This window comes from Myotis yumanensis, unplaced genomic scaffold, assembly GCF_028538775.1.
Source record: "Myotis yumanensis isolate MYYU_CA2020_CCGP unplaced genomic scaffold, mMyoYum1.0.hap1 SCAF_13, whole genome shotgun sequence".
In the NCBI taxonomy this organism is placed as follows: domain Eukaryota; kingdom Metazoa; phylum Chordata; class Mammalia; order Chiroptera; family Vespertilionidae; genus Myotis; species Myotis yumanensis.
Genome location: NW_027223764.1, coordinates 41,749,840 through 41,775,670, shown reverse-complemented (window position 1 = coordinate 41,775,670; position 25,831 = coordinate 41,749,840). Strand labels below are relative to the sequence as shown.

Below are 25,831 nucleotides of genomic sequence, written 5' to 3'. Positions count from 1 at the left end.
GAATGAGAGCAGGGGGTCCCAGGGGAGGAAGGGACCCCACCGTGGGGGTGTGAATGCTCCCTGCGCTGCCCGTGCCCAGCCCCCTCGCTCACCTCCTCCACCATCTTCCTGCCCTGGGGCACCGCGTGGAGGAAGCTCTGGATCACCTGGAGCTGCTCCATGGGCAGAGGCTTGGTCTTCACAGGGACAGCCCTGACAGGAAGGGGCGGGAGCATCCTCAGCACCACAGGATGGCCCTGCTGTGACCTCCCATGTGTATGGCCGCTGAGAGGCACCAGGCTCCGGGCTCCAAGTCCTCCTTTCAAGTTGGGGAGGCAAGGAGCGGGGAGCAAGGAGCATTTTCCCCACTGGGGAAACTGAGGCCCAGAAAAGTCAAGTGACTTTCTCCAGGTCACCCTGCAAGTCTGCGGCAAACCCGGACATGAACCCCAGCTACCCATTTCCAGCTCTGGCTCCGAGCCCCCGACGCGTCCCTGGGGCCCTGCCCTCTCCACTCACTCAGGCCCGGAGGCAGTCCCACTCTGGTGAAACAGCACGAGGGTCCCCAGGACCATGCCCAGGTTGGTCCTGCCCACACCTGTCTGGCAGCTGAAGAGGAGGGCAGGGGGAGGCCCGTGGGCATCTCGGAGCAGCAGCAGGCTGGGGGTCTCCTGGGGAAGGACCATGGAGAGCATGTCACAGCACGACCCAGACACCCCTCGGCTGAGGAGCTGGTGGGGGTAAGGGGTCGTGACACAGGCCCACCCCCACCCCAGTCTGCAGCAAGTGGCGGGCAGACAGGAAGCTCAGCCCCTTTTGCCAAACCCCAAGGCCTGATCTGCTCCACCTGCCCTGGGAGCCCACGCTCTGCTCCTTCTCAGACTCAGGGGGAGACCAAGGCACTGGCTCTGGAACTGAGCCCCACTCGGGGGGACAGGGCCGCACCTCACACCCTTGTGAGATGCGGATTAAGTAAGGGGACCCCTGAAGGCGTTGGGAGAGAACCACCAGGACTCGGGAAGTACCAGAAGAGTCTAGAGCAGCGGTTCTCAACCTGTGGGTCACGACCCCTTTGGGAGTCGAACAACCCTTTCACAGGGGTCGCCTAAGACCATCCGAAAACACATATATAATTACATATTGTTTTTGTGATTAATCACTATGCTTTAATTATGTTCAATTTGTAACAATGAAAATACATCCTGCATATCAGCTATTTACGTTACGATTCATAACAGTAGCAAAATTACAGTTATGAAGTAGCAACGAAAATAATTTTATGGTTGGGGGTCACCACAACATGAGGAACTGTATTAAAGGGTCACGGCATTAGGAAGGTCAAGAACCACTGGTCTAGAGGGTGAGACTGTTTAGCTCCAGTAAAGAAATGAGGAACTTGAGGTCTAGAGAGGTTAGCAGATTTGTCCAAGGTCACACAGCAAGTCAGCAGCCTCGTCACAGCAAAGCCGGTCCTCCAGACACCCAGCTGGGCCCTGCCACTGAGCATGAACAAATACACACCCACACAGACACACGGATGCACACAGCCCCCACACACAGACGTGTACACACACAACCCCCGCATGCATGCACACATACCCATCATACTCGACACCACCCACAACTCAGAGGCCACACCTACCCTGAGCATCTCCATGGAGACAGGGCCTCTACACAGACCCACTCTCCAGGCCCTTGCTCCCCAGCTCCGTGCTCCCCACACCCCTCCACCCCACTTACCCGGATGACACTGACAAAGGCATCAAACTGGGTTTCCAGGGGAGCCCCCTGCTCTGGCAGGGGCAGGCGGTAGTACCTGCCAGGGGAGGGGGGAGGAGCCCATCAGGCAGGCCACACACCCCGGGCATCCCCCACCCCTGCATTCCATTCAGCCCCACCTGCAGCTGGGAGGCTGAGGCCCAGCTGGAGAGCAGCCCCAGATCAGCGTGCCCAGCACCCCAGGGCCCTGCAGGGCTGGCCCTCGGTACCTGTAGGTGGGCTGCAGGAATAAGGGCCGCTTGTACACCCCCTCGGTCACGTGCACATCATCCTCACCCCGGATGGCCACAGCGTGGGGCTCCCCCCGCAGGTCCTCGACGTTGTGGTACACGTGGTACGTGTTCTCGCTCAGCTGGGCAAAGTCGTGAATCTGCATGGAGGAGTGGGGGCCAGAGGGCCATGACGGATCTTCAGGCCACCCAGAGGCCTCCACAGGCTGCTTGTCCCCCAGAGGGAACTCCATGCCAGGGTGCTCTCTATGATTGGCGTGTCCTACGGGCAGCTGCCCAGGCCCTGGGGTCAGGGGAAGGGCTCTGCCCAGCAGGCAGCAGAAGGTAGCTAAGCCACCAGACTGAAGGACAGGGCCAGACTCGGTCAGCTGGGACTGGAGAGGAGGCCTGAAAGGGAGATGAGAGGCCACCAGTGGCCTCTCCGGACTAGGTTTCTGCCTGTGGAAGTCTTTGGGGGAACCGTGACCCCCATACTCTATTGGCACACCTCTGTGGTCTGTCAACAGCCTCTGAGGCTTTGACAAACCTGTAGAGGGTGGACAGCGGAACCTCAGTAACAACAGTCCCATGAGAGAAGTGACCCAGCCCAGGGCTCAGAGCTCACGGGCTGAACTCAGTCTCAGGCTCCTAGCCAAGTGCTTTCGCCCCACCAGACCTTTTTCTAATAAGGATGCTGAGTGTGGGGGAGCAAAGCAGTGTGGGAAAGGGGCAGGGCAAACAGCGCTGGGAATAGGAGGTCCTTCCTCTGGCTGCCCGTGAGCCGGCCCTGTAGCCAGCCACTGGCCCAAGCAGGGCAGGAAGATGGGCAAGTACGAGCCAGTGAAAGCAGCGCTGAGCTGTGGTCTGGGGTCATCTCAGCTGCCCAAGGCCTAGCAGGAGGGGCCCCCGCCCACACCAGTGGCCCTCACCTCTTTCCGGATGGCCAGCTCCAAGCTCTCCGCCTGGACCCCGGGCCCCAGGCCCTGGAGGTTCTCGTGGAGGTTCCGCTTGTCGCGAGGTGTGTAGGGCACAAAGTCCTCCTCCGCTCGCAGGAACAGCACGGGCTCCTCCCGCACACAGAAGACGATGCACTCCTGCCGGGAGCCCGAGGAAGGAGGTCACCCCAGTCGGGCAGGGACTCCAATCCACTGCCCCCCACCAGGCCTTTGAGCAGGCCGATCCCCTCTTCAAGGGCTCTTCACCCACTGTGTCCCTGAGACCTGACTCCTGCCCAGGAAGCAAAGCTCAGACCAAATGCCACCCGCTCCCGACCCTCCCTCCTCTCAGGGCCAATAGTCCTCCCTCTGAACTTCGTAATGTCAACCCCCTTTGTAGTAACATTATCAACGAACACATCTTTTCTCCTTTAGTGGATTACAGGTTCCTCACAGGCAGAATCACATCCTGGTCTCTGCAACTCCTAGCACAGAGCCCTGGATCAATCAAGGGCTTGATAGCATCAGTTGAAGAAATGAATGCCCTCACCCACAATGCAATCATTCATTCACTGTGCATCGTACAGACGGAGGGAGATAGTGGGGAGACCCCACCCCGAGGAACCGGCGGTCAAGATGGGAAGATGGGATCTGACCACCACTAACACCCCATCCCACTCTGGTTCACTCAAAAACTCTCCATCTGCACCCCATGTCAAATCAGACACCCCAAGTCGAAGAGCCTGAAATCACTGTGGACTCTCAGCCTCTGTTCTGGAGACAAAACCCCACCTCAACAGCAGGCAGGAGAGAAGAGTCATTAAAAGCAGGCACTTAGAGCCCTGGTCGGTGGTTAGAGCATCAGCCCACACACCAAAGGGTTGCGGTTTGATTCCTGGTCAAGAACACATACCCGGGTTGCAGGTTCGATTGCTGGCGCTGGTCAGGGTGAGTTCAGAAGCAACCAATTGATGTGTCTCTCTCATGGCATGTTTTTCTCTCTCTCTCTCCCTCCCACCCTCCTTCCACTCTCTCTGAAAAATCAATGGAATCCTTGGGTGAGGATTAACAAAAAATAAAAAGATAGGCTCTTAGAATTCTAGCTATGTCTGGGTTTGGGTCCTGAGACACCACTCAGGAGCTGTGTCACTTATCCTCTCTGGACCTCAGTTTTCCCCTCTATAAATGGGAGAATAACTTCCCTGCCCTTTTGGGTTGACGTGAGGCTATAAGTGTTAGCCATGATCAACATCCTGTGACTCTCTCGTTATGACCTGGCCCCTCTTGTCATCCCGTCACCCTCCTCACTTCCTCTGAGGCTCTCAGAGTGGGGTGTACAGGGGCTTCTGACCTCGAGGCTCCAGTGTCCACCCAGGACCATGCAATAAACATTTGCTCAGAATTTCCAACCATGCTGACCACAAAGACCGTCACGGTGATTAAGGCCTGGTAGGGCCTGGTCCAGGTCGCCAGTGCCCTTCCCATCATGTGGCCAGGACCCTCTAAGCCTCTGAAATTGCCTCTCCCGGGAGCCCCTTTCCCCAGATTTGGGGGGCTAGCCTCTGCCTGAAAAAGGACCATGCTTACCTTGTGTCCGTCCTTCTGGAGTTTCTGGAGGACCTGCCTGAACCCCGAGAGGCTGGGCTGTCCCATGCCAAACACGGTGAGCCCGCCCCGCACTTGCCGGAAGTTGGGGGCCCCACAGCTCCGCAGGGTGCCCAGCAGGTCCATCTTCTCAGCAACATCCCGCACCAGGAAGTAGCGTCCCTGGCAGTGGAAGAGCCAGAGGGGGACACTGAGATGACCCAGGGGCATCTTCTACAGGCAGGGCTCTGTCCCAGGCCCCAGGAGGTGGGGATCAGGGAGATGGGGAGGGGACACGGTTCTCAAGTTGTCTGCAGGCTCACAGAAAAAACAGACAAGATACGTGACCATCTGTGATCCCAGGAAGGGGGTCACAGAGTCAGAGGAAAGAAAATACAGCTCCTCTTGAGTGGGAATCTGAAAAGGTTTTGTGCAGGTGTTGGCATCTGAGCCGGCCTTGAAGAAGGAGAGCATGAAGAGGCACTACAGGAGCAGGAAACTAGAGCTGGCTCTAGGGTGGACCCACAACTCCCTAGGAGGCGGAGGAAGGGTCTAGAGAAGAGGCCAGAGTGGGGAGTCACAGCCGGGATCACGGGAATCACCTAGAAGAAGGCTGTCCTGGCCCTTTCCTAGGGCCCTGCAGTTCTGAGGAAGGACAGGTCTCTCCCCTCCCCACCTGGAATGAATGAATGAATGCCATGACTACAGAGAAAAGAGGAAAAGGGTGCTGGACATCCGGGGAGAGCAGCGGGAACTAGAAGAGCTCATTCCTGGGCAAAAGGGAACCGAGGTCACCACATCTACCCCCATGCCCCACACCCACACTGCTGACTGACAGCTAGGACCAGTTCTTCCAGGTGCCAGAAATCCTCAGCTACTCTGTCAGCCAACAGTTGTCACGATTTTTCATTCCATCCTCCATTCATTGACCCTTTCCTGAGGACCTCCATTGTTCTGAGGCTGGGGCTACAGCAGTGAACAAGGAGATGAACAGTCATCTGTCCTTTTGGGCTTTACTTTCTAGGGGATATTTAAGGCAAAAAAAACCACTAAAAACAGCTAAGCCAGAGAAGGTCGGAAACTTCGAAAGAGAAGGGGAGGGAGATGGCCAGCCACCCTAGGGGCAGCAGTCCTGGCCTAGGGACCTTTGTCCTCGTCTATATTCTCCCTGGTGCTCCAACGGAGGGGGGTTGGCATGCTGGGGCCGGGCAGGGGATGGATGGAGAGAGAAGAGCAAGGGCTCCATGCCCCAGAAAACAAATGGGTCCGAGGAAGTGGGATTGGGACCCTGGAAGGCGGAATGAGGCAGTGAAACAGAGAAAGGGACAATGAGGAGGCAGAAGAGATTAGGGAGAGAACCTAAAGAAGGACGGGAGGAAGGGTAGGGCCTGACCTCACCTGCACCAGGTAGTGCTCAGGGGTAGCATCTGAGAGTCGGCCCAGTGTGTAATGGGCCTTGAGCAACTCATCATGGATCTGGAACTCCTCCTTGCAGTTGTACCTGCCAGGGTTACAGATGGAGACCAAGTCAGGTAACCTCCGCAGCCAGAGTCCACTCCATCCTCACCTGACCCCAGGTGACCCCACAGCAGGACCACCCCACTCCCACTGAAGTGGTTACCCATTTGTGGCAGAGACAGCCCATTGTACCACAATATCCACTCTCCCTTTTGCGAGCAATACAACCCTGGAATGGGAACTGGGCTGTCCATGTAAAGACTACATCCCCAGCCGCCCTTGCAGCTAGTATGGTCATGTGATTATGTTCTGTCCAATGGGATGTTCTGTCCAATGGGATTCTTTAAGGGAAGGTGTGAACCTTCTACATTTCTCTCCTCCTCCCTGGCTAGCATCCAGAAGTGGTAGCAGGAATCAGGTATTGATGATGGCAGGGCATCAAGAGAGGAGGAGCCTGGCTGATTATGCAACCTGGGGCATCTCCTGGACTTTTGTGTGAAGGAAGCTTCTGTCTTGAATTAGGCCTTCTATTTCAGAGTTACTTTGGTCCTGGATGGTCCCCTCCATCAAACTGTCTCTGGGAACAACCTCCACACTGGTGATCCCACAGCACAGTGAGGTGGTTCAGGACACAGGCTTGGGGCATGAATCCACCTCCATTGCTTTGTAACTGTGACTCTGGAGTCACCCACTCTCTGTAGCTACATTCCCAGTGATTCCTACCTCCTAGGGCTGCTGTGAGAAATCAATGCATTAAAGAATGTAAGTACTTAGCCTGGTGCCTTGAGCACAGTAAGCGCTTATTAATAAAATTATTTCTAGTGGTAGTTCTATCTCCACACAGGGCCATTCCAAACAAAACCCAAGACGCAAAAAGCTGGTGTGCTGATTCTAACAGCGAAGAAGACACAGCCTCCCAAAGCTGGTGACCTGGTGTCTGATCCTCTTTACAAAGGAAATGCCTCTAGGAAAGGCAGGTGGGGGGGGGGGGGGGGGCGTGCGTGGAAGGGAGCACCAGAAAAGGACGCAAGAGACGCGGTTCTGGCTGCTCGCTCTGCCTCCATCTCACCGCAGGGCCCGGGGTGGGCCAATCTCTCTACCTCCTTGAAACTCAGTTTGTGTATCTAAGTCAGTTTTCACATCTGCTCTAAAGGGTATTATTAGATCAGGAGTCAGCAAACCTTTTCTATCAAGGACCAGATAGTAAATATTGTAGACTTCATGGGCCATACAACGTCTCTGTTACAACTACTCACCTCTGCAGATGAAGTGTTGAGCATCCACAGATAATATGTGCATGAACGAGAATGGCAGTGCTTCAGTAAAACGTTATTGACAAAAACAGGTGCTGGGCTAGATTTAGCCCAAAAGATACAGTTTGCTGACCCCTGTGTTGGATGACCTCTAGAGTCCCCTCCACCTCAAACACTGTCAATCTGAGTAGTGCTGGACTCGCGGCTGCGCCAGGAGGCACACACAGATTTTTACAGCAGACAGGTGACTGTTCTGAGCCACACCCTGGGTTAAGTATTTTGAACGTCATCCCCACAGATCCTGATAAGGAAACAGAGGCCCACGGTCATGGAGCAAGACTGGACAAGTCTCCAACACTGCCCTCAGGGCCCAGACCTAGTTTTGTCATCTCCAGTGGTGAGGCTATATATCAAGTCCCTCTTATGTAACATCTCCTTCCCTCCCCTCATCATGGACACAGTAATGTATTATGATTACAATTTTTCTGTCAGGCCCCAAAGCCAGCAGGCCAGATGTATCATTCCCACCCTCAGGTTTCCTTACACGGAAGGTCCATCTGCTAGGTCCCTGACAAACTGCTATGTGTGGAATATATTTCATTCCTAGGTCATCCCGTCCTACTTCCTGCGTCCTGGAGGGGCCCAGAGGCCGGGGAGCACCGTGGGCAGATTCAATGCGAGACAAGGCGTTCCGACTCCCCAGGAGATGGATCTGATGCCCCTGCGTCTACCTGGTCTCGGGGCTCCCGGCACCCGCTCCTTCATGTGCCCGTGGGGCAGGTAGGGTTTCAGGGCCCCTTCCTGATCCTCTTCCTCTGGATACCCAAGTCTCTCTCAAAATATGGCAACAGAACAAACCCTCAGCCGCTTCCAGGAATGTCCCTGAAGGACCTAATAGGACAGTGGACCAACAGCTTCCAGCTTTTCTAGCCCAAGGCCCTTTAATGGCCTGGTGTTAACCTCAGTTTCCAACCATAATTACTGGTTGTGACAGTGGGGGAAAAATCTAAGTTTTATGCATCTAAGTATATAAACTTCTTCTGAAAATGTTCAGCCAAAAATTATTTTCAAGAGTGTCCCCCAGCCAGTCCTCCCTCTCCACATCCCCTAGCCCTGTGGACACTGTAAGTCACATAAGCTAGAGACCCAAGGCAGAGACTCTGCCACCTGCTTACTGTGTGACTCCAGGTAAACGGCCTATCCTCTCTGGGCCTCAGTGTCTTCATCTAGATATTATGTATGATATGCCACCACCACCCCCAGGCAGCTTCCAGAGCCATGTCTTCCAGGGACGTGATCACATCCCCCCTGCCACTCACGTGATCACGACGGGGGCCACCTTGTTGGGGATGATGGACTTGGCCTTGCTGTTGTGCAAGCTCGTGGTCTGGAAGGAATGGGCGCTGAGCGAGTGCCGCCCGTCCATCGTGCTGCTGCCCTGGAGGCCCTCGAAGGGGGCACTGGCTGAGACCGTCTGCTGGGCTGTGCTGGCCGTTGTACCCATAGTCAGCCGGCAATCTCAGACCCAAGACCTGTGGGGTGAGAGGGTATGCAGTCAAAGAGGAGTGGGGAGAGCCAGGGCAGGCAGAGACCTAGCCCACCCTCACCTCCACCATAAGCACAGATCACACTCTGAGGCCCAGAGAGGGCCAACTCACCCTATAGCTGGAGATGGAGGGCAGGTGTGCTGCCTACCACATGCCACTGAGTGTCCACCAGGTGCCCAGCCCACTGCTGGGCTTTGGGGGTTGTGGACATAGAGAGATAAAAGGATGAAGCCCCTGACCCATTAGAGTTTACACTCCTGGGGAAGATAAGAGAGGAAGGGGTTAATCTTCCACACCAGGTGGGGACTGAGGGCTCTAGGTGACTGGACCAGGCCCCATGGAGGCCAGGCCTTCCAGACTAGGAGAAGTAGGAGGCCTGAGGAAGAAGCAGGGGCACAGGCTGAGGGATGTCAGGCTTGGATGTAAAGGATCTGGATGGGAACAGGATGCAGAAAGGCATTCCAGCCATGAGTGTCACAAAACAAGACCAGGGAAGTCCAGACGAGGTGAGCTCTCAGTAGATCAAGGGTCCAATGAAGGCACCATAACCCTGAACTCAACGTCAACATCACCCACATCAACATCATCAACCTCATCATCAACACCATCAACCCCAACCTCAGTATCACCAACATCACCAACTTCAACCTCAGTATCACCACCCCCAACCTCAACATCATCAACACCATCAACCCCAACCTCAACGTCACCCACAGGCAGAGCTTCTGACCCCCATGAGGCATCTGCGTGGAGAACTCTCTCCCAGGGAAGCCCTAAAGGATGCATGCGGGTGGGCTACAAGGGTGGTGTTGCTTATATAACAAAACCCTGGAAACAACCTCCGGCCAACAACAGGGGATTTGTTGAATAAATTATGGGACATCTCTCAGGTTGAATGTTAAATGGCCATTTCATATTGCCTGATACGGAAAGACATCTCACAGACAGGAAGGGAAGGAGCAGGTTGCAAGTTCAAGCTGCAATCCTAACTTAAATCATGAAAGTTTATCAGGAGGAAAGTCTGGAAGGACACAACACCAAGATGCTGGCGTGAGTTATCACCAAGTGATGAGATTATAAGTGATTTTTTATGTTGCTTTTCTGCCTTTTCTGATTGCTCTCCTCTAAACATTGGGTTATAAAGTTAAAGCTTATTTAACAAATAAGAGGATGGCTGGGAATTGGCAGGGAGACCTGTTACGAGCTGCAAGAGGGTATTTATTCCAGGGTCCAGACATGAGAGACAGAACTTTCTGAGAGCCCAGCAGCTGCTGGCCCCTCATGGCATTAATGGCCCAGGATCAGGACAAGAAGGGATCTACCTGCCCTGCCCACCCCAGCCCCACCTGCACCCTGACATGGGTCCGCCCTGCAGAAGCACAGGGACAAGACAGTCCTTAGAACACAACACCTCCCCTCTACCTTCAGCTGGGCATGAGCTGCTCCAAGTCAGTGGCGACAATCTGCTCCAGCCACCCACTCCCCAGGCAGCCACAGCCCCAGCCCCAGCCCTCAACACCAGCGCAGCACCCCAGGAAGCGGAAGGAATAGGGGCTCAGCAGCTCAATCTGAAGGCCGCACTCACTGCCCTCTCTCCCAGACCCTGCGTCAAAGTTCCTGGTCCCGAGGCACGTGCTCCCCAAGCCTCCCCCGGGGCGATACTCATGCTCCCTCCCCAGAGCCACCTGGACGGAATGACCAGCCTCATGCTGTCCCTCCCAGAACCTTCCCAAACCACCACCTGGTTCTCTCCCTCTGCAGCTTGGAAAGGGGTCCCTGCCCAGCCTGTCACACTTGACAACTCCCAGCAGCTGCCTGACAGCTTTGTTAACACGCACACCTGGTGTTTATATGAGCCCATCTCAACTCTCCACACCCAGTCCAATTTCTCTCTCTCTCTCTCTCTCTCTCTCTCTCTCTCTCTGTCAAACATGGAGGGAATGAGTCTCTGTTTCTAAACAGAAACACAGGCGTCTCAGAGAGAGTGAGGAGCTACACAGTGGACCCCCAGCAGGCCGACAGCAGAGAGTGGAGCCGGGAACCTCTCTCCAGTTCTCCCCACTTCGCCTGCCAAGGCAGCTCCCAACACTGTTCACCAAACTTTCCCAGACCCCTCAGCAGTCTGGGCCAAGGAGGCACGGATGGGAACCGCCTCCTCCAAGAACACGGGTGGCTGTCCCCAAGGAGGGCATGACGAACAGCAGCAACAGCTGGCAACAGCTGGCTACGGCTGCCAGGCCAAGGCAGGCCCCGCTCCCATTGGTCTGTGCTGGGCCTGACACCTCCATCCCTCCTCCCCCTCGCCTCCTGCCAACTCCAGCACCAGCCACCTCCTCTCTCACCAGCTCCACAGGCAATGACAGGCCGCAGCCAGTGCCTATGAAGGCAGCCAGGAGATGACACAGATGTGCACAGCTGCCGTCCACAGGGTGGGGGAAGAACAGTATTGACCTGCCTCCAAAATGTCCAGAGGAGGGTGAAACCCTGGGACCTCCAGCCTTCCTGCTCTGCAACTCTCCCTTGAAACCTCCCTCGACCCTGCCCCGAGTCAGCCTGGCCGGCACGGGGCCTCCACCCGGCCTCCACCCGCTGGCCAAAGGCTGTAGGGCCTTGGGCAACGTCCTTCCACTCTCTGGGCCTTAGTGTCCGCAGCCATAAAGAGACTATGAGGGGCGGGATGCTCTGAAAGCCCTTTCCAGTTTCAAATGGGTCTGGCTCCTGAGATGGGCAGTCCTAGTGGTCCCAGCACTGCTGTCCACTCCCGGGGCAGTGATCAGCAAGGGGGGTGTTGGGGTCCCTCCTGCTCAAACCTCTCCTAGGGGGAGAATGGGGAGGGTGGATTTGGATGAGACCAGGCTAATGAGTCGCATGGGTCTGGATAGTTTGTGAGAAGTTAGGATGCCTTTATTCTCCTAACTTCTAACTAAAAGCAAGCATTTCCTTCCAGCACAGTGAAAGCGGCCCCCTCGAATCTCAGATCCGGGATGTGATCACCATAGCGCTCACAGGCGGTTCACATCCCACCTCAGTTGTGCGGGTGTCTGGAACGTGGCTTGCACTCATCATGCCTTTCAAACCACAGTAATCATCAGACCCGGGTCCCCTGCCCACAGACCAACTTGGGGTAATTGCACCGAATAGTCTTGGGCCCCCACAGTGGGATCCCAGGCTCCCACAGCTGAGTTTAACCCAAAAAGCGTGGAGAATTCTGCTGACCCTGGAGAGAAGCCTCCTCACCTTACGAAGCCAGCCATAAAGAAGCTGCTGTTCCACTTGCAAAGAGGGGTTCTCAGCACTCGAGGACCATCAAAACAATCACAATCGCCTGGGGTCCTTCATGCTGGGCACGTGCCCGTCAAAGCCATGCCCCAGCTTAATGTCCCCCTCGAAGCTGAGCAACAAGAGCCTTGTCACTGATGTGTCTTCAAAAAACAAAATTAAACCTTAATTCACCTAATGGATTGTCTTATTAATGCAGAAATAACCAAGGACCTCTTAATAGCTCACCTACTTGTTTTATAATATTTTGGTAGCTCTCTCTCAATAAAATTTACTTCCTCCTTTATAATCCCATGTATTTTATTTTGTGCATTTCAAAAATTCTGAGAAGCCCAGCCGGCATGGCTCAGTGGTTGAGGGTCAACCTATGAACCAGGAGGTCTCGGTTCCATTCCTGGCCAGAGCACATGCCAGGGCTGTGGGCTTGATCCCCAGTGTGGGGCGTGCAGGAGGCAGGCGATCAAAGATTCTCTCTCATCATTGATGTTTCTATCTCTCTCTCCCTCTCCCTTCCTCTCTGAAATCAATGAAAATGTATTTAAAAACTAATAAAATCAATAAGTAAAAATATTCTGAGAAGAGGTCCATGAACTTCTACCAGATTGTTAGGCTCTTGGCAAAAAAAAAAAAAAAAAAAAAAAGAGGAGCTCCTACTTTAAGGAAAGAATATTACCACCAAACCCAGGCCCTCCTCCACCTTTTCCTTGGCTTCTACTTATTAACATTTCAAAGCACCTACTAAGCACCAGGAACCAACAGGGAGCTTTCCATCCTATGGTCCCCCAACAGCCCTGTGAGGTTGAGGCCTTACTGTGTCCATTTTCGGATGACAACCACTCCTCATCAGTTTGCCTTCTTGCCTCTTCATGCTGATCCTGGCAGCAAGAGCACCCCCACCCTTTCCCTTCCCCCTGGGATCAGTACAGTCCCCACTCAGGGTCCGTGGGGACCCTCACCACTCCACCCTCTGCTGGGACACCCCAGACCTAGCAAAGCAGAGAGACGCAAGGTTCCCGTGGAGGGATCAGGAACTCCAGACTCCATTCCACCCTTGGTGACCAGCTAAGAAGCCACAGACTCATCAGGGCTGTAGCTACAATGGCATTTAAGCAAGGCCCACCCACATCCACACTATCCTCCTGCCTCTGGGAAAACACAGAGCAATCAGTCCCAGGAGAAAGAAACGGCCTGATGGAATCCGTGGCAGGTCGGTGACCTTGTTTCCCCAAGAATCACTCTCATTTAATCCTGACCGAAAAAGGGGGAGCCAACTCTTACAACTCAGTAGCAAGTTAAGAAAGAAAAGTAATTTTAAAATGGGCAAAGATGTGAAGGTAACATCTGAATGCCAAATAAGCATATTTAAAGATGTTCAGCCCTAGCCGGTGTGGCTCAGTGAATAGAGCTTTGGCCTATGGACTGAAGGGTCCCAGGTTTGATTCCCGTCAAGGGCACATGCCTGGGTTGCAGACTCGATCCCCGGTAGGGGGTGTGCAGGAGGCAACCGGTCAATGATTTTCTCTCATCATTCATGTCTCTATCTCTCTTTCCCTTTCCCTTCCTCTCTGAATCAATAAAAATATATTTTTAAAAATAAAATAAAATAAAATGACACCTATGGCTCACATTACATTTCTACTAAACAGTATTGCTGAGTCTCAAGTCCTCCACGGTCCCCAAGGGCACCCTTCGGTCAGCTTGTGGTCCTCAGCATTGAGCCCACCACCTGCTGCAGGTAAGAACTTAACTATCTTGCCTGGCTGGCGTGGCTCAGTGGTTGAGTGTCAACCTATGAACCAGAAAGTCACAGTTCGATTCCCAGCCAGGGCACATGCCTGGGTTGCGGGCTCGATTTCCAATGTGGGGCGTGTAGGAGGCAGGAGGCCGCCAATCAATGATTCTCTCTCATCATTGATATTTCTATCTCTCCCTCTCCCTTCCTCTCTGAAATGAATAAAAATATATTTAAAAACAAAACACTTAACTATCTGTTCACGGCATGAGGAAACCCTGAGGGCAAGGCCAGCATCCCCATTTAACAGACAGGAAAGTGGGCACAGTGGCTCTCCAACGCCCTTGCACCTGACTGGGAACGCTGTCACTTCGACTCTGTGAGGCTGGGACCTGGGCTGCACACTGGCTGGGTCCCATTTCCCCCACACAGCAGCGGTGTGACTGTGGGCTCGAGGCTTAACCTCTCTGAGCCTCATGTCCCCAACTATTAACTGGGGACCATGAGTGTACCTCCCTAATAGGACTGTATGAGAATGAAATAAGGGAATGTGTGGGTAAAGCAACACCCCCCACAACCCCAGCCCGACACACAGCGAGGGCCCAACCCATCCCTGCCCTTCAGATGAGCCCTGGCCAAAGCCTTCCTTCACTTCTCTCCTGCCCCTGCCCACAGCCCCTTCCCGCATCGGTGGGCTGGTACCAGATCTGAACCGCCATGGCCAGGCCAGGGCCTCGCCCAGACACCGCCTACAAAAGGAATGGTCTGGGAGGGATCAGTGGGCTGTCCCTTGGCTGCCATCCCAGGCAAATGGCAGGGCAGAGTGGGGCTGAGCCACAGCAGCTGCCCCGCTCCGGTCACACGCCATTAGGACTCTCCCTGCTTTGCTCTGTCCAGTGAGCGCTTTGGGAGGTTTCCGTCTGCTCCTGGCCTTCATCAAGAGCCAGGAATGGGCAAGTCCTCTGTCCACAACCCAACATAGAAGAATGAGTCTGCACCCCTATCGGTCCAACGCTCTGCCCACCAGCCACTGGCCCCTGACTGGACAGACAGCACCAGCCTCCGGGGCTCTCTCTCCTTCCTTCCTGTGCCCCCTCCACCCGCCTCCATGGCACAGCCAGAAGGATCTTTTAAAATCCTACACCACACCATTGGCCCTGCTTGGCTGTTTCCTCTTCTGTAAAGTGGGGGTCATAGCCCTGCCTCGCCCTCCTTGAGGGCTGCTGTCAGTAACAAAGACAGAAAAACCACAAAGACACCAAAAATCCACCCGCTGTACAAATGGAATGATTGCCATGGGAACATGGGCAGCAGGCATGCCATCTCCCCCTCACACTGGCACACAGGCCCCCACGCTCTGCTCCATGCCCTCCCCTTGCCATGGTGCTCCAGCCACTGTCCTCCTCCTCCTTCCAACACTCCGGCCACTCCTCATGAAGGCTTCACACCACCACCCTCTTGTTCACATGGCTGCCCCTACCTGTCACCTTTGCTCAAATGTCCCCCTTCAGAGAGGCCTCTTTGAGACACTGGCAATGTGGTCTGCCCACCCCACCCCTAATGTCCTCTATATATAAATGGTGTTGGGAAAGTTGGGCAGGTACATGCACAAAAATGAAACTAGACCACCAACTTACACCATGCACAAGAATAAACTCAAAATGGATAAAAGACTTAAATGTAAGTCCCGAAACCATAAAAATCTTAGAAGAAAATATAGACAGTAAAATCTCAGACATCTCACATAGCAGTACTTTCACCAGTACCTCACCCAGGGCCAGGGAAACAAAGGAAAAAAATAAACAAATGGGGCTACATCAAAATAAAAAGCTTCTGCACAGCAAAAGAAAACCACCAACAAAACGAAAAAGGAACCTACAGTATGGGAGAACATCCTATAAGGGGTTAATTTCCAAAACATACAAAGAACTCATACAACTCAACACCAGGAAGACAAACAATCCAATTAAAAAATGGACAAATCACCTGAATAGATACTTCTCCAAAGCGGGCACACAGATGGTCAAGGGACATATTTAAAAAATGCTCAACTTCACTAATCATCAGTGAGATGCAAATTAAGACGACAATGAGGCATCACCTTACACCTGCCAGAATGGCTACCATCAACAAATTAACAAATGACAAGTGCTGGCGAGGATGTGGAGAAAAGGGAACCCTTGTGGACTGCATTCCCAATGCAGACAGGTGCAGCCACTGTGGAGAACAGTATGGAGTTTCCTCAAAACATTAAAAATGGAACTGCCATTTGACCCAGCGATCCCACTTCTGGGAATATATCCTAAAAACCCCAAAACACCAATCAACAAGAATATATGCACCCCTATGTTCATAGCAGCATTATTTACAATAGCTAAGATCTGGAAACAGCCCAAGTGGCCACCAGTAGGAGAGTGGATTAAAAAGCTGTAGTACATTTACACATGGAATACTATGTGGCTGTGAAAAAGAAGGATCTCTTACCCTTTGAGACAGCATGGATGGACCTGGAGACTATTGTGCTAAGCAAATAAGCCAGACAGAGAAAGACAAATATCACATGATCTCACATGTGGAATCTAATGAACAATTAAACTGACGAACAGAACAGGTCCAGAGGTGTGGATATATACAAGGAATAACAGATCTCAGAGGGGATGAGGTTGAAAGGGACAGGAAGAGATTAACCAGAGAACATATATCCATATACGCATAACCCATGGACACAGACAATAGTGTGGAGAAGGCCTGGGGTGGGGCAGGGCTTGGGTGGAGGGTGGCAAAAAGGAGGAAAATGAGGGACATCTGTAATACTGTCAACAATAAAACAAAATACATTTTAAAACATAATAAATAAATACATAAGAAGCAAAGTAGAGCCATCTGGGGTCTGGGATTGCAGGAGACCTTCACCTACTAAAATTAAATGTTTCTGAAATGTTTTATTTTTTCTAAACTGAAAGAAAAAGTCTAAGAGTTAAAAACAGAAGGTGGAGGAATGTTTGGAAATACTGCCAAGTGTTCAGCAGGGGGGCTGCCATGATGGGGGATGGGGTGGCCTCGAGCTTGGGCCGCGGCCTTTGAAGGTCCGAGTCCTGGCAGGGATGTGTCATCACTGTCACATGTTGAAATGACACGTCAAGGTGGGCTTGGAGCCTGGAATGGACGAAGACGAGCAGAGAGCAGAGTGACTGACAGCCAGCTAAGGAGCCACAGCAACTGGGAGCAGGTACAGGGCAACAGTGGGGGAGGGCATAGGGCAGATGGACCCCTGAGCTGGGAGGAGCTGCAGGAGCGGCCAGCCCTGCCCTCGGTCGGGGTGACAAGCCCTCCTCTTCGCTCCCCTGACAGGTGGGGGCAGAGCAGGGGCTCCTGCCTGGAGGCTTGTGGAGTTTGGGACCCCCGGGAAGGAAAAGGGCCCTTCCTAGCACCTTGTTGCCTGCCTCCTGGCCTGCGGAGCCCCCTACCTCTGCAGCTCCCCATGGGGGTGGCCTGCCTGGCAGAAAGCTCTGTCCATATGGGGTCTTGGATTGGGGAGGGGGGCTATAGTGAACACTTTGAGGACAAGGGGGAATATCTGAATAGGAACTGTGCGTTGGATAAACAAGTTAACTTCCTTGGATGTGATAACTGTGGACACGGGAGAATGTTCTTGCTGGTAGGAGACAAAGGCTGAAGTGTTTAGAGGTGAAACATCTTGACGTCTGTAATCTTCAGATGGTTGAGAGAGAAACACAAACGGAGTAAATTTAGCAACTGGTGAGGACGGACATGCGTTCACTGTGCCCTTCTTTCAACTTCTCTGTAGGCCTGAAAGTTTTCTAAATAAAGTGCTGGGGCCAAAAATAGTTTTTAACAACAACAAAATTTTTTTTAATCTAAGCTGTCTTATGAGCAGCGAGTTTCCTACACATCCCCCGGCTCTCTCCTCGGAGACGGAGAACGCATCTCATCGGGAGGGAAGAAGCCCGTAATCCACAGGCCAAAAGGGTCACGTGTGCAAGTGGCTTGAGCCTTGCAGTTTTGTTCTTTTCCACCCTAATTAGCCGCCAGGACTTAAAAAAATCAAGTGTCTGAGTTCCCGGAGGGCCTCCCATAGTCCTCCTGGGCCCTCCCCCGGCCTCGGGGGGTCCAACCCTTGTCCTGAGGCATCCTGTCCTTCTGTGTCACAGCACCCACAGTTCTTCATTTACCAAGCCTTCGAGTCCCCCGGCCTCCTGGCCACTGTCCTGTGAGTGAGCTTGGTTTCTCCCTCAGCCCAGACACAGGCCACCTGCTCTGCACCCGCCTCCCTTATTCTGACCACGGCCACTGGGCTGACTCCTAACCCCTCAGAAGCCTTCTGCTCCCGTTGCTGGCCTGGGGCATGTGGCTTTCTGGTCCCAAGGCCAAGACAGACCTCCCACCTGGGCGGCCTCCCTGGGTGAGACCCTGCAGCCCCTGAAGGGCTGACCCCACTCTCAGGTTTGATCCAAAAGCCCATGAATCTTAAATGTCCATCAAAAGAAGAATGACTAAAGTAAACGGATATATATATTTAAGCGCTAGAATACTATACAGCAATGAAAAGAAACGAATTAGATCAATACTGTACATAATGATACAGATTTCAAAAATAAAATCCCATGATGCCTTCCTCCCCCTCCCTCCCTGCCGTCTGTACTACCCCAGTGAGGGGCAGCTAGCTGCCCAAAGCCAAGACTACGCTCCATCTCCCTTCCAGCCACCTGGGGCCCTGGGACTGATCTAGCTAATGGAACAGACGGGGCGCATCACAGGGCAAGTTCCAGAATCCTTCCTTCCCTTCCCTCCCTTCCTCCATCCTGCTGCCTGGAGCCCAGATGTGGTGATTGAGCACGTGAGGCCAGGCCCGAGGAACGGCGGAGATCAAGTTCCCTGAGGCATCCAGGGACCACAGAGCTCTGGGCTTGGAAATGACACAGAAACAAACTTCCATCTTGTGTAAACCACTGTCATCTGGATTTTCCTACCTCGTAGCCAAATCCAACCCTGACTAATGCACGCGTTATTTTTAGGTCTGACCCTCGGTGACCACACGCCACATGCAACATGACGGGACCGGCTTCTTTCCCCGCCTGCAGGAGAATGTCACGCTTCCCCGCGGCGAAGGTCAGGCTGCACCGCGGGCTGGCGGTTCCATGCTCGGGCCTGTGGGGGTCACAGAATACAGAAGACAGCGTCCCCAGCCACCAGGGCCCATGGGGATGCACACGGGTTAGTGACCATTGACGGCTGGACCGTGGGGCGCAGCAGCTCTCCCTGAGTCACATGCAGAAACTTAGAAAGTTCTAAGCAGCTAAATGTTTGCTTCACGTCGTAGACTAGAGGCTTGGCCTCCATTGCTCCAAAAAGGCAGGCAGAGACCATGAAAGTCTCCCCACTCTCTCTGTCCCTCTCAGAGCCTTTCTGAGCAGGGGAACTCCCTGCAAAACCAGAAAACAGCATTGGATGGGAGGGATCCTGCCAGCTGGGCTCCTTCTCAGAGGAGCAGGGGGAGGGGAGTGAAAAATCCCAGGGAAGGGCAGCCATTTTGCTCCTGAGAAAGCCTGAAGCTCCTGCCCATCACCAGGCTCCCGGCAGCCGGGTTGGGCGGGGGGAGGGGGGCGGACCGATGCGGGGAGGACCCTGGGGAGGTCGGGGTAAGAGTACCTGACATGCTCACCTGCTCCGCTCCAGGAAGTTGTGCATTTGGACACTTCAAGGTCAGGAGAAACCTAGAGTCTCCTGAGACCCCACCTAGGGCTCTGGCCCCGCCCACACACTCCTGGCTGCTTCCAGGGACTGTGCCCCAAAGGGCCGGTGGGAACTTATGCTTGAACCCCGCTTCCTACCTCCAGCAATGTCACAGGGACCTGACGCACCATTTCAAGGAGCTGAGAAGAACTATGATGGAGGTCTGTTCCCATCCTCTCCACCCCAATGGCCTCCAGTCTAGACTCCCTTACCTGGCATTCAAGACCCCCTTTCCCACCCACACGCCCCCCAATCTTTTATGAAAGTTCCATGTGTCAAAGAGCCAGAAGCAGAGCTGCTGTGCTGACTCGGGGTCAGAAAAAGGGGGTTGCAGAGCCTCCTGCCCCCAAACCCACCCTGAGGCCTGGCTTAGGGAGGAGCTGCTCCATCCAGAGACGCTGGCCAGAATGTTCAAGGCCCTTCCTGCTTGGAGGTCCCAGGGCAATCCAGCCCTTCCCTGCCTCCATGCCTCTGCCCGCCCTGGTCCCACAGCCAGGGATGCCACTCCCGCCCTCGCCCTTTCACCCCAGCCGTCAACGTCCAGTGGAAATGCCCCCTCCCCTCCCAAGCGGCCCAGCACACAGCCTGTACCCCACACACCCTGCCTCGAGTCCACGCCTGGTGTTGGTAAGTACATGCCTCATCGCCCGACTCTGAATCCGATGCTCCTCCAGGCCCAAAGGCTGAACCACAAAGGTTGTAGGCTCCTTTTGTGAAATGAATTCCACCTTCACTATCTCATTTCAGCTTCAGAACAACCCTATGAGAAGGGCAAAAGCACAGGCTGTTGTGCCATTTAGGAGGTGAAAAAACAGGCGCGGCGCTGACCAGTGTGGCTCAGTTGGTTGAGTGCCATTCCATGCACCAAAAGGTTGCAGGTTCGATTCCCGGGCAGGGTACATACCGGGATGGAGATTTGGTCCCCAGTCAGGGGGCATACGGGAGGCAACCAATCAATGTTTTTCTCTCTCTTTTTTTCCTTCTCTGAAAAAATTAATAAAAACATATTAAAAATAATAATAACAAAAAAACAAAAAAAACACCCTGAGGCTCACAGAGTTCACTGTAGGACATAGCAAGAGAACCAGGCCTCTGGTTTCACCACCTGGGCTCTTTCTACTGCATCATCTGGCCATCCCTCTCCCATTTCTCCTGAAGACACCCTCACTTTCCCAAATGACACTGGAAAGCTCCAAGCAGGGGCCTAGTCGCAGGAACAGAACAAGCTGGACCGAGAGAAAAGGGCCCCTCCCAGGACCACAGCCTCTCACACCCCTGGCAGCCAGATGCCCAGGGTGGGTAACAATGGAGCTAAAAATAGGGCAGGAGGCTGAGTGACCAGCTGCAGGAAACATCTGCCTCAGCTGCAGAACAAACACGGAGGAAGTCACTGCTGCAGGGCTCCCCTACTGAGGGTCAGCGGAGAGCTGGAGGGTGAGGTGTCGATAACACTTTCAGGTCTGTCCCCTGGGCAGGGGCTCGGACCAGCCCACCACTTGCCCTGGGCCTTGTCCCCCAACTCCCAGCATGTACACACACACACGCACACACACGCACACACACACGTACACACACGTATACACACACACACGTACACACACACGTGTACACACACACACACACACACAGTACAGAGTCTAAATCCCCCTTGGGCACCAACGTGTATCTTAGAATCAGAGGCCCCTTCCAGACCCTAGTCCGTTCCTCTCGTTTTACAGACGAGGAAGCAAAGACCTGCCCACCGTCACCGAGACATGGACACGGGAGGACGGGGTCTCCTCCCCTTTCCCCTGCACGGCCGCTTATCCGCTTCGCTAGGCGTGTCCACCCAGGGCCAGGGAGACCCTGACCAAGAAGCGCTCTCCTGCTCCGGAGAGTGAAGCTCACTGAGCAGAGGAGACAGAGCTCATAAGAGACGTCACTTAGACTGAAAGGGGAACCGCACGGCGACCATGACCTTCAGGCCTAGTCTCCCTCTCCGGCCTATTGCTCCCCAGCTCTCACCTTTGTGCTCTGAGCTCCAGCCAAAGTGAACTTCCCACCATCCCTGCAGCAGACAACAACTCCACACGCCTTTGCAAATAACTAGCAGTAACAAAAATGATAATAAAGCAGAGGTGCACCTTACCAGGCCAGGGGCCTGGGGGCAGGTGTTCCAGTCTCTGTAGGGCAGAAAGTGAACCTTTGGAAATCCTTTAAATAGCCCATAAAGGACAAGGCCGGGCCATCGCTCTGCTGGTCCGACCTAGTCAGTCTTCCTCCAGCGACGGGACAGATGCCACTGCCTCTTCTGCCGAGCGGCACACACAGTTTGAGGCCCACACACCAGCCGAACGTGCCTTCGCTCCACACCTTCCTGCCCCGCTCCCCTGGCCTACCTCACTCCCTCCCTGCACAGGAAGCCTTCCTTAGCCTCCCCAGCCACATCCCACCATGGAGGGGGCCCCATGAGGCCCCCCAGGCCGGGGCTGAGGCTGGCCTTCAATGGCATCCCGGTGCTCGGCACAAAGGAGCCACTTGAATGAACAAAACTGGAAAGATTTTTAAAGAACAACAACAACAACAAAAAGATCAACTCTACGGGTGTCTGTGTTCTGAGCATAAATGAGACAATGCAGATGGGACTGTAGCCCAGGGCCCAGAATGCAACAGGCAACTCATAAACACAGCCCGTTCAATTGCTTAGAAAAATGACGGGGGGAGTTGGGAGGTGGTGACCTCTGGGTCCCACACAGCAGAGGTTAATGAATAAGGGACAGGGATGCCCCTTTGGGGCCAGGAAGGGGGAGGGTGACTCTGAGGGGTCCCTGTCTGGGAAGTAGACCCCACCCATTCAGGAGAGTTGCCTGGCTGAGGCCCCTGTCTCCCAGGGGAGGCAAGAAAAACGGGGTGCCTATAAAGTCCCCTGGACGCTTCACTTACTCCTAAGGACCAAACACATTCGCCTTGAGTAGGATTTGCAATCACAAATGATGAATGTTTAACCCCAAATGGCTTACCTCTCCACTCCCCACGTTGTCCCTCAGGTTAGGGGGAGAGGACAAGAATGGCAGCAGGCACTGCCCCGGGCCCAGCGCTGCACCAAGTCCATCTACCTGTCATCCAACCCAAAGTTCCGACAGCACGCTCCTCGGGGCCCCAGGGGCCCCAATACCTTCCAGGGCTCTGCAGGGTCAAAACTATCCTCAGGTCAGTAATAAACCCCCTGCCTCTCTCACCGTGAGAGCAGCTGATGGAGCAAAAGCCACGAGGGTGAACTGCTAGAGGCTCAGCAGGCGCTGACCCTGAACGGGCTGGCCATCAGTCACAGCGACAGTGTGCCAGCGTCACTTAGAATGTCCCTGAGGAAGCAGTAAAACTGATTCATTTCACCAAATCTCAGCCTGAGCGCATGTCTTTTTAACATTCTGTGTGATGACATGGAAGTGCACTTGGGCTGGTCGCCGGAGTACGACAGGGGTCTGAGTGTAGGCCGAGCTAGCCCTCTGTCCACGGAGCACCACTGTACTGGGCAGAACGCCGACAGACAAAAGGTAGTTGTTCAGAACTGAGGACCGGGAAGCATTGCCTCAAAGCTGAGCAAGGTGAGCCTGCCGCCTCACAGAAAACAGCGGACAGCATTGGTTGCCAATGGCAAAGTGTAAACTTGCAAGGGGAAAATCAGAATTTTGGAAAACTTGCACCAGCCACTGTGAGTTTGATGCTTCCCAACACATAAAGATTTTGCCAGGTGAGTGAGGTTCACATACAGGGTCCCCAAAACCCTGTAGGTTTACAGCTGTGAAACACAGAATTTATTATTGTATTATTATTTATTAACTAGAGGCCCGGTGCACAAATTCATGCACCGGTGGGGTCCAGCCGGCCCAACTGATGGAGGCCCATTGGGTTGGGCTGGCAGGGGGGAGGGGCCACAGGCAGTTGGCCAGCCAGCCTCGCCCCCGATCAGGATGTTGGAGGCCAATCGGGGGCCGGGCCAGCTGGGGGCGGGCCGATTGGGGCCCAGATCAGGCCGGTTGGCTGTTACAGCCACCAGTTGTTCCGGTCATTCTGGTCATTCCGCCATTCCAGCCGCTGGGCTTTTATATATATAGATTGTGGTATTATTTTCCATAAGAACAATCGTAAACCTACTTTTGCCCCTCCTTGTACGTAATTTTCGGATATGATGAAATGAAATGTGCCCACATTTGGAACATCTGTATAACTCAGTGAGGCAATATTTCCCCAATGACCAAATATTTGATGTTTCAAAATCATGCCTGGGTCAAAGATCCATTCATAGCGCAAGACAGTCCAATGGATTTCAATGTAACAAAATATGCAAAGTTCATCAATGTGTTTTTCAGATTCTATATTTCAACTAAACTTTAAGAAATTATCACCTGCCAAGTGTGTATATAGTATCACAGGAAATACCTATAGGCCAATAAACTACTTCTCTCTTTTGCTTTTTTTTAAACTATATTTTTGTTGATTTCAGAAAGGAAGGGCGAGGGAGAGATAGGAACATCAATGATGAGAGTCATTGATTGGCTGCCTCCCGCATGCCCCACACTGGGGATTGAACCCGCAACCCAGGCATGTGCCCTGACCAGGAATTGAACCGTGACCTCCTGATTCATAGGTTGACACTCAACCACTGAGCCATGCCTGCAGAGCAACTTCTCCCTTTTTCAAACACTTATTTATCAGTGTGAAGCTGGATTTTCTTCATTGACTTTTTTTTTAGTATATTTTTATTGATTTCAGAGAGGAAGGGAGAGGGAGAGAGAGAAACATCAATGATGAGAGAGAACCATTGATTGGCTGCCTTCTGCACGCCCCCTACTGGGGATCGAGCCCGCAACCCGGGCATGTGCCCTTGACCAGAATCAAACCTGGGAACCTTCAGTCCGCAGGCTGATGCTCTATCCATTAAGCCAAACCAGCTAGGGCTCTTCATATACTTTAATCAAAAACAACATATCAGAGCAGATTGAAAGCTGGACCAGATGTGAGTATCTGTCTTCTATTAAACAAGATATCAAAGAGATTGGCAAAACTGCAAAACAATGTTTTGTGTTTTGGAAAAATAGTTATTTTTTGAAAAAAATACTTTATTTACATTAACGTATAATGAGTTTGCTATTGTCATTTTTAAAAGGAAAGTATAATTATATGTTTTTAAGTATACTCAGTTTTAATTTTTAATATGGTAAATATCAGTTTATGGATATAACCCACATAAACAAAAGCTCTTTGGGGCCTGCAATATTTAAGAGTGTAAAGGAAGGAGCCCTGAGACTAAAAGTTTGCACATAGCTGTGATTTAATCCCCACAGTAGCCTTTTGGTTTTGTGTACCAGCATCATTCCCATTTTACAGGTACCAACACTGAGTCAGCACAGAGAGTCTGGGTAACTTACCCAGGCGGCTGGGAGCTTCTGAGTACATGCTCAGATCCTACAAGCTATCCATCATATTAGGGTCCTAAAGGAAGTACAGAAAGATGAACGATAGCGTTACAAAGGAAACCATGCAAGTGAAAGAAGAGAATGTAAGGAAATATTGGCATAATCTTGGGGTATAAAAGAAATTTCTGTGCAAAATACTAAAGATATACAGTTAGCTATCAATAGATGAGACTACACAAAATGGTCGGCTTCTAACCAACACAGAAAAACCACTAAGGCAAATGGCAAACTGGGTAAAAATATAGTCAACCTATTTTTATTTATCATATTCAATATAGTCTTTTGTTCAAACACATGAGAAAATAAGTACATCTTGAGAGTAAAATGGACCAAAAAAAAAAAAAAACATAGAAGAAATACAATAGCCAATAAACATGAGAGAAATGGTCCCCCTGATTTGTAAGTTAAACACTGGGCATGATGGGACGCCGAGTACTGCCTGTCGTGGTGTCACACGAACAGCAGGACAAAAAGCCGTGTTGATGTGGGCGCCAGGGGTCGGCGCCTTCCCAAGCACCTGTTGCCATGTGAACCGGCACAGCTCCCTGGAGACCAATCTGGCAATAATTTTAAAATACCTTAAAGTTCTTCTATCAATTGATTTCAAAGGAAATAATCAAAGATCTGGCCAAAAAGGTGTTCGGCTCAACTTTGTTTATATTAGTGAAAGACTGGAAACATCTTTCACATCAACAGTGGTCAAGCCGAACGTACCATGGGCTCACCGTGTGGTCACTGAAGCGCATGGAAGGTCACATGACATCACTAACAGAATGTGCAGGGAAAGAAGTCAACATAAGCGAATGCTGTGAGTCCATTGGCCTAAAACTGAAAAACAGGCCAAATTGTGTTAAAAGTCAGACAAG

At 52.7% G+C, this 25,831-nt stretch overlaps 1 protein-coding gene across 3 annotated transcripts in view; it reads right to left on the bottom strand.

Annotated features, from left to right (window-relative positions):
- PALD1 (phosphatase domain containing paladin 1) overlaps positions 1 to 25,831 on the bottom strand; it is an 83,730-nt gene that overhangs the window by 21,306 nt on the left and 36,593 nt on the right. For all 3 annotated transcript variants that reach the window (XM_070432913.1, XM_070432912.1, XM_070432914.1), the window contains exons 2-9: positions 8,517 to 8,729; positions 5,885 to 5,987; positions 4,490 to 4,669; positions 2,897 to 3,061; positions 1,968 to 2,128; positions 1,720 to 1,795; positions 499 to 650; positions 93 to 192 (exon numbers count right to left, since the gene is read on the bottom strand). In XM_070432913.1, coding sequence (XP_070289014.1) covers positions 93 to 192; positions 499 to 650; positions 1,720 to 1,795; positions 1,968 to 2,128; positions 2,897 to 3,061; positions 4,490 to 4,669; positions 5,885 to 5,987; positions 8,517 to 8,701 — 1,122 coding nt within the window. In that variant the 5' untranslated portion in view covers positions 8,702 to 8,729. The remainder of the gene's footprint in view (positions 1 to 92; positions 193 to 498; positions 651 to 1,719; positions 1,796 to 1,967; positions 2,129 to 2,896; positions 3,062 to 4,489; positions 4,670 to 5,884; positions 5,988 to 8,516; positions 8,730 to 25,831) is intronic.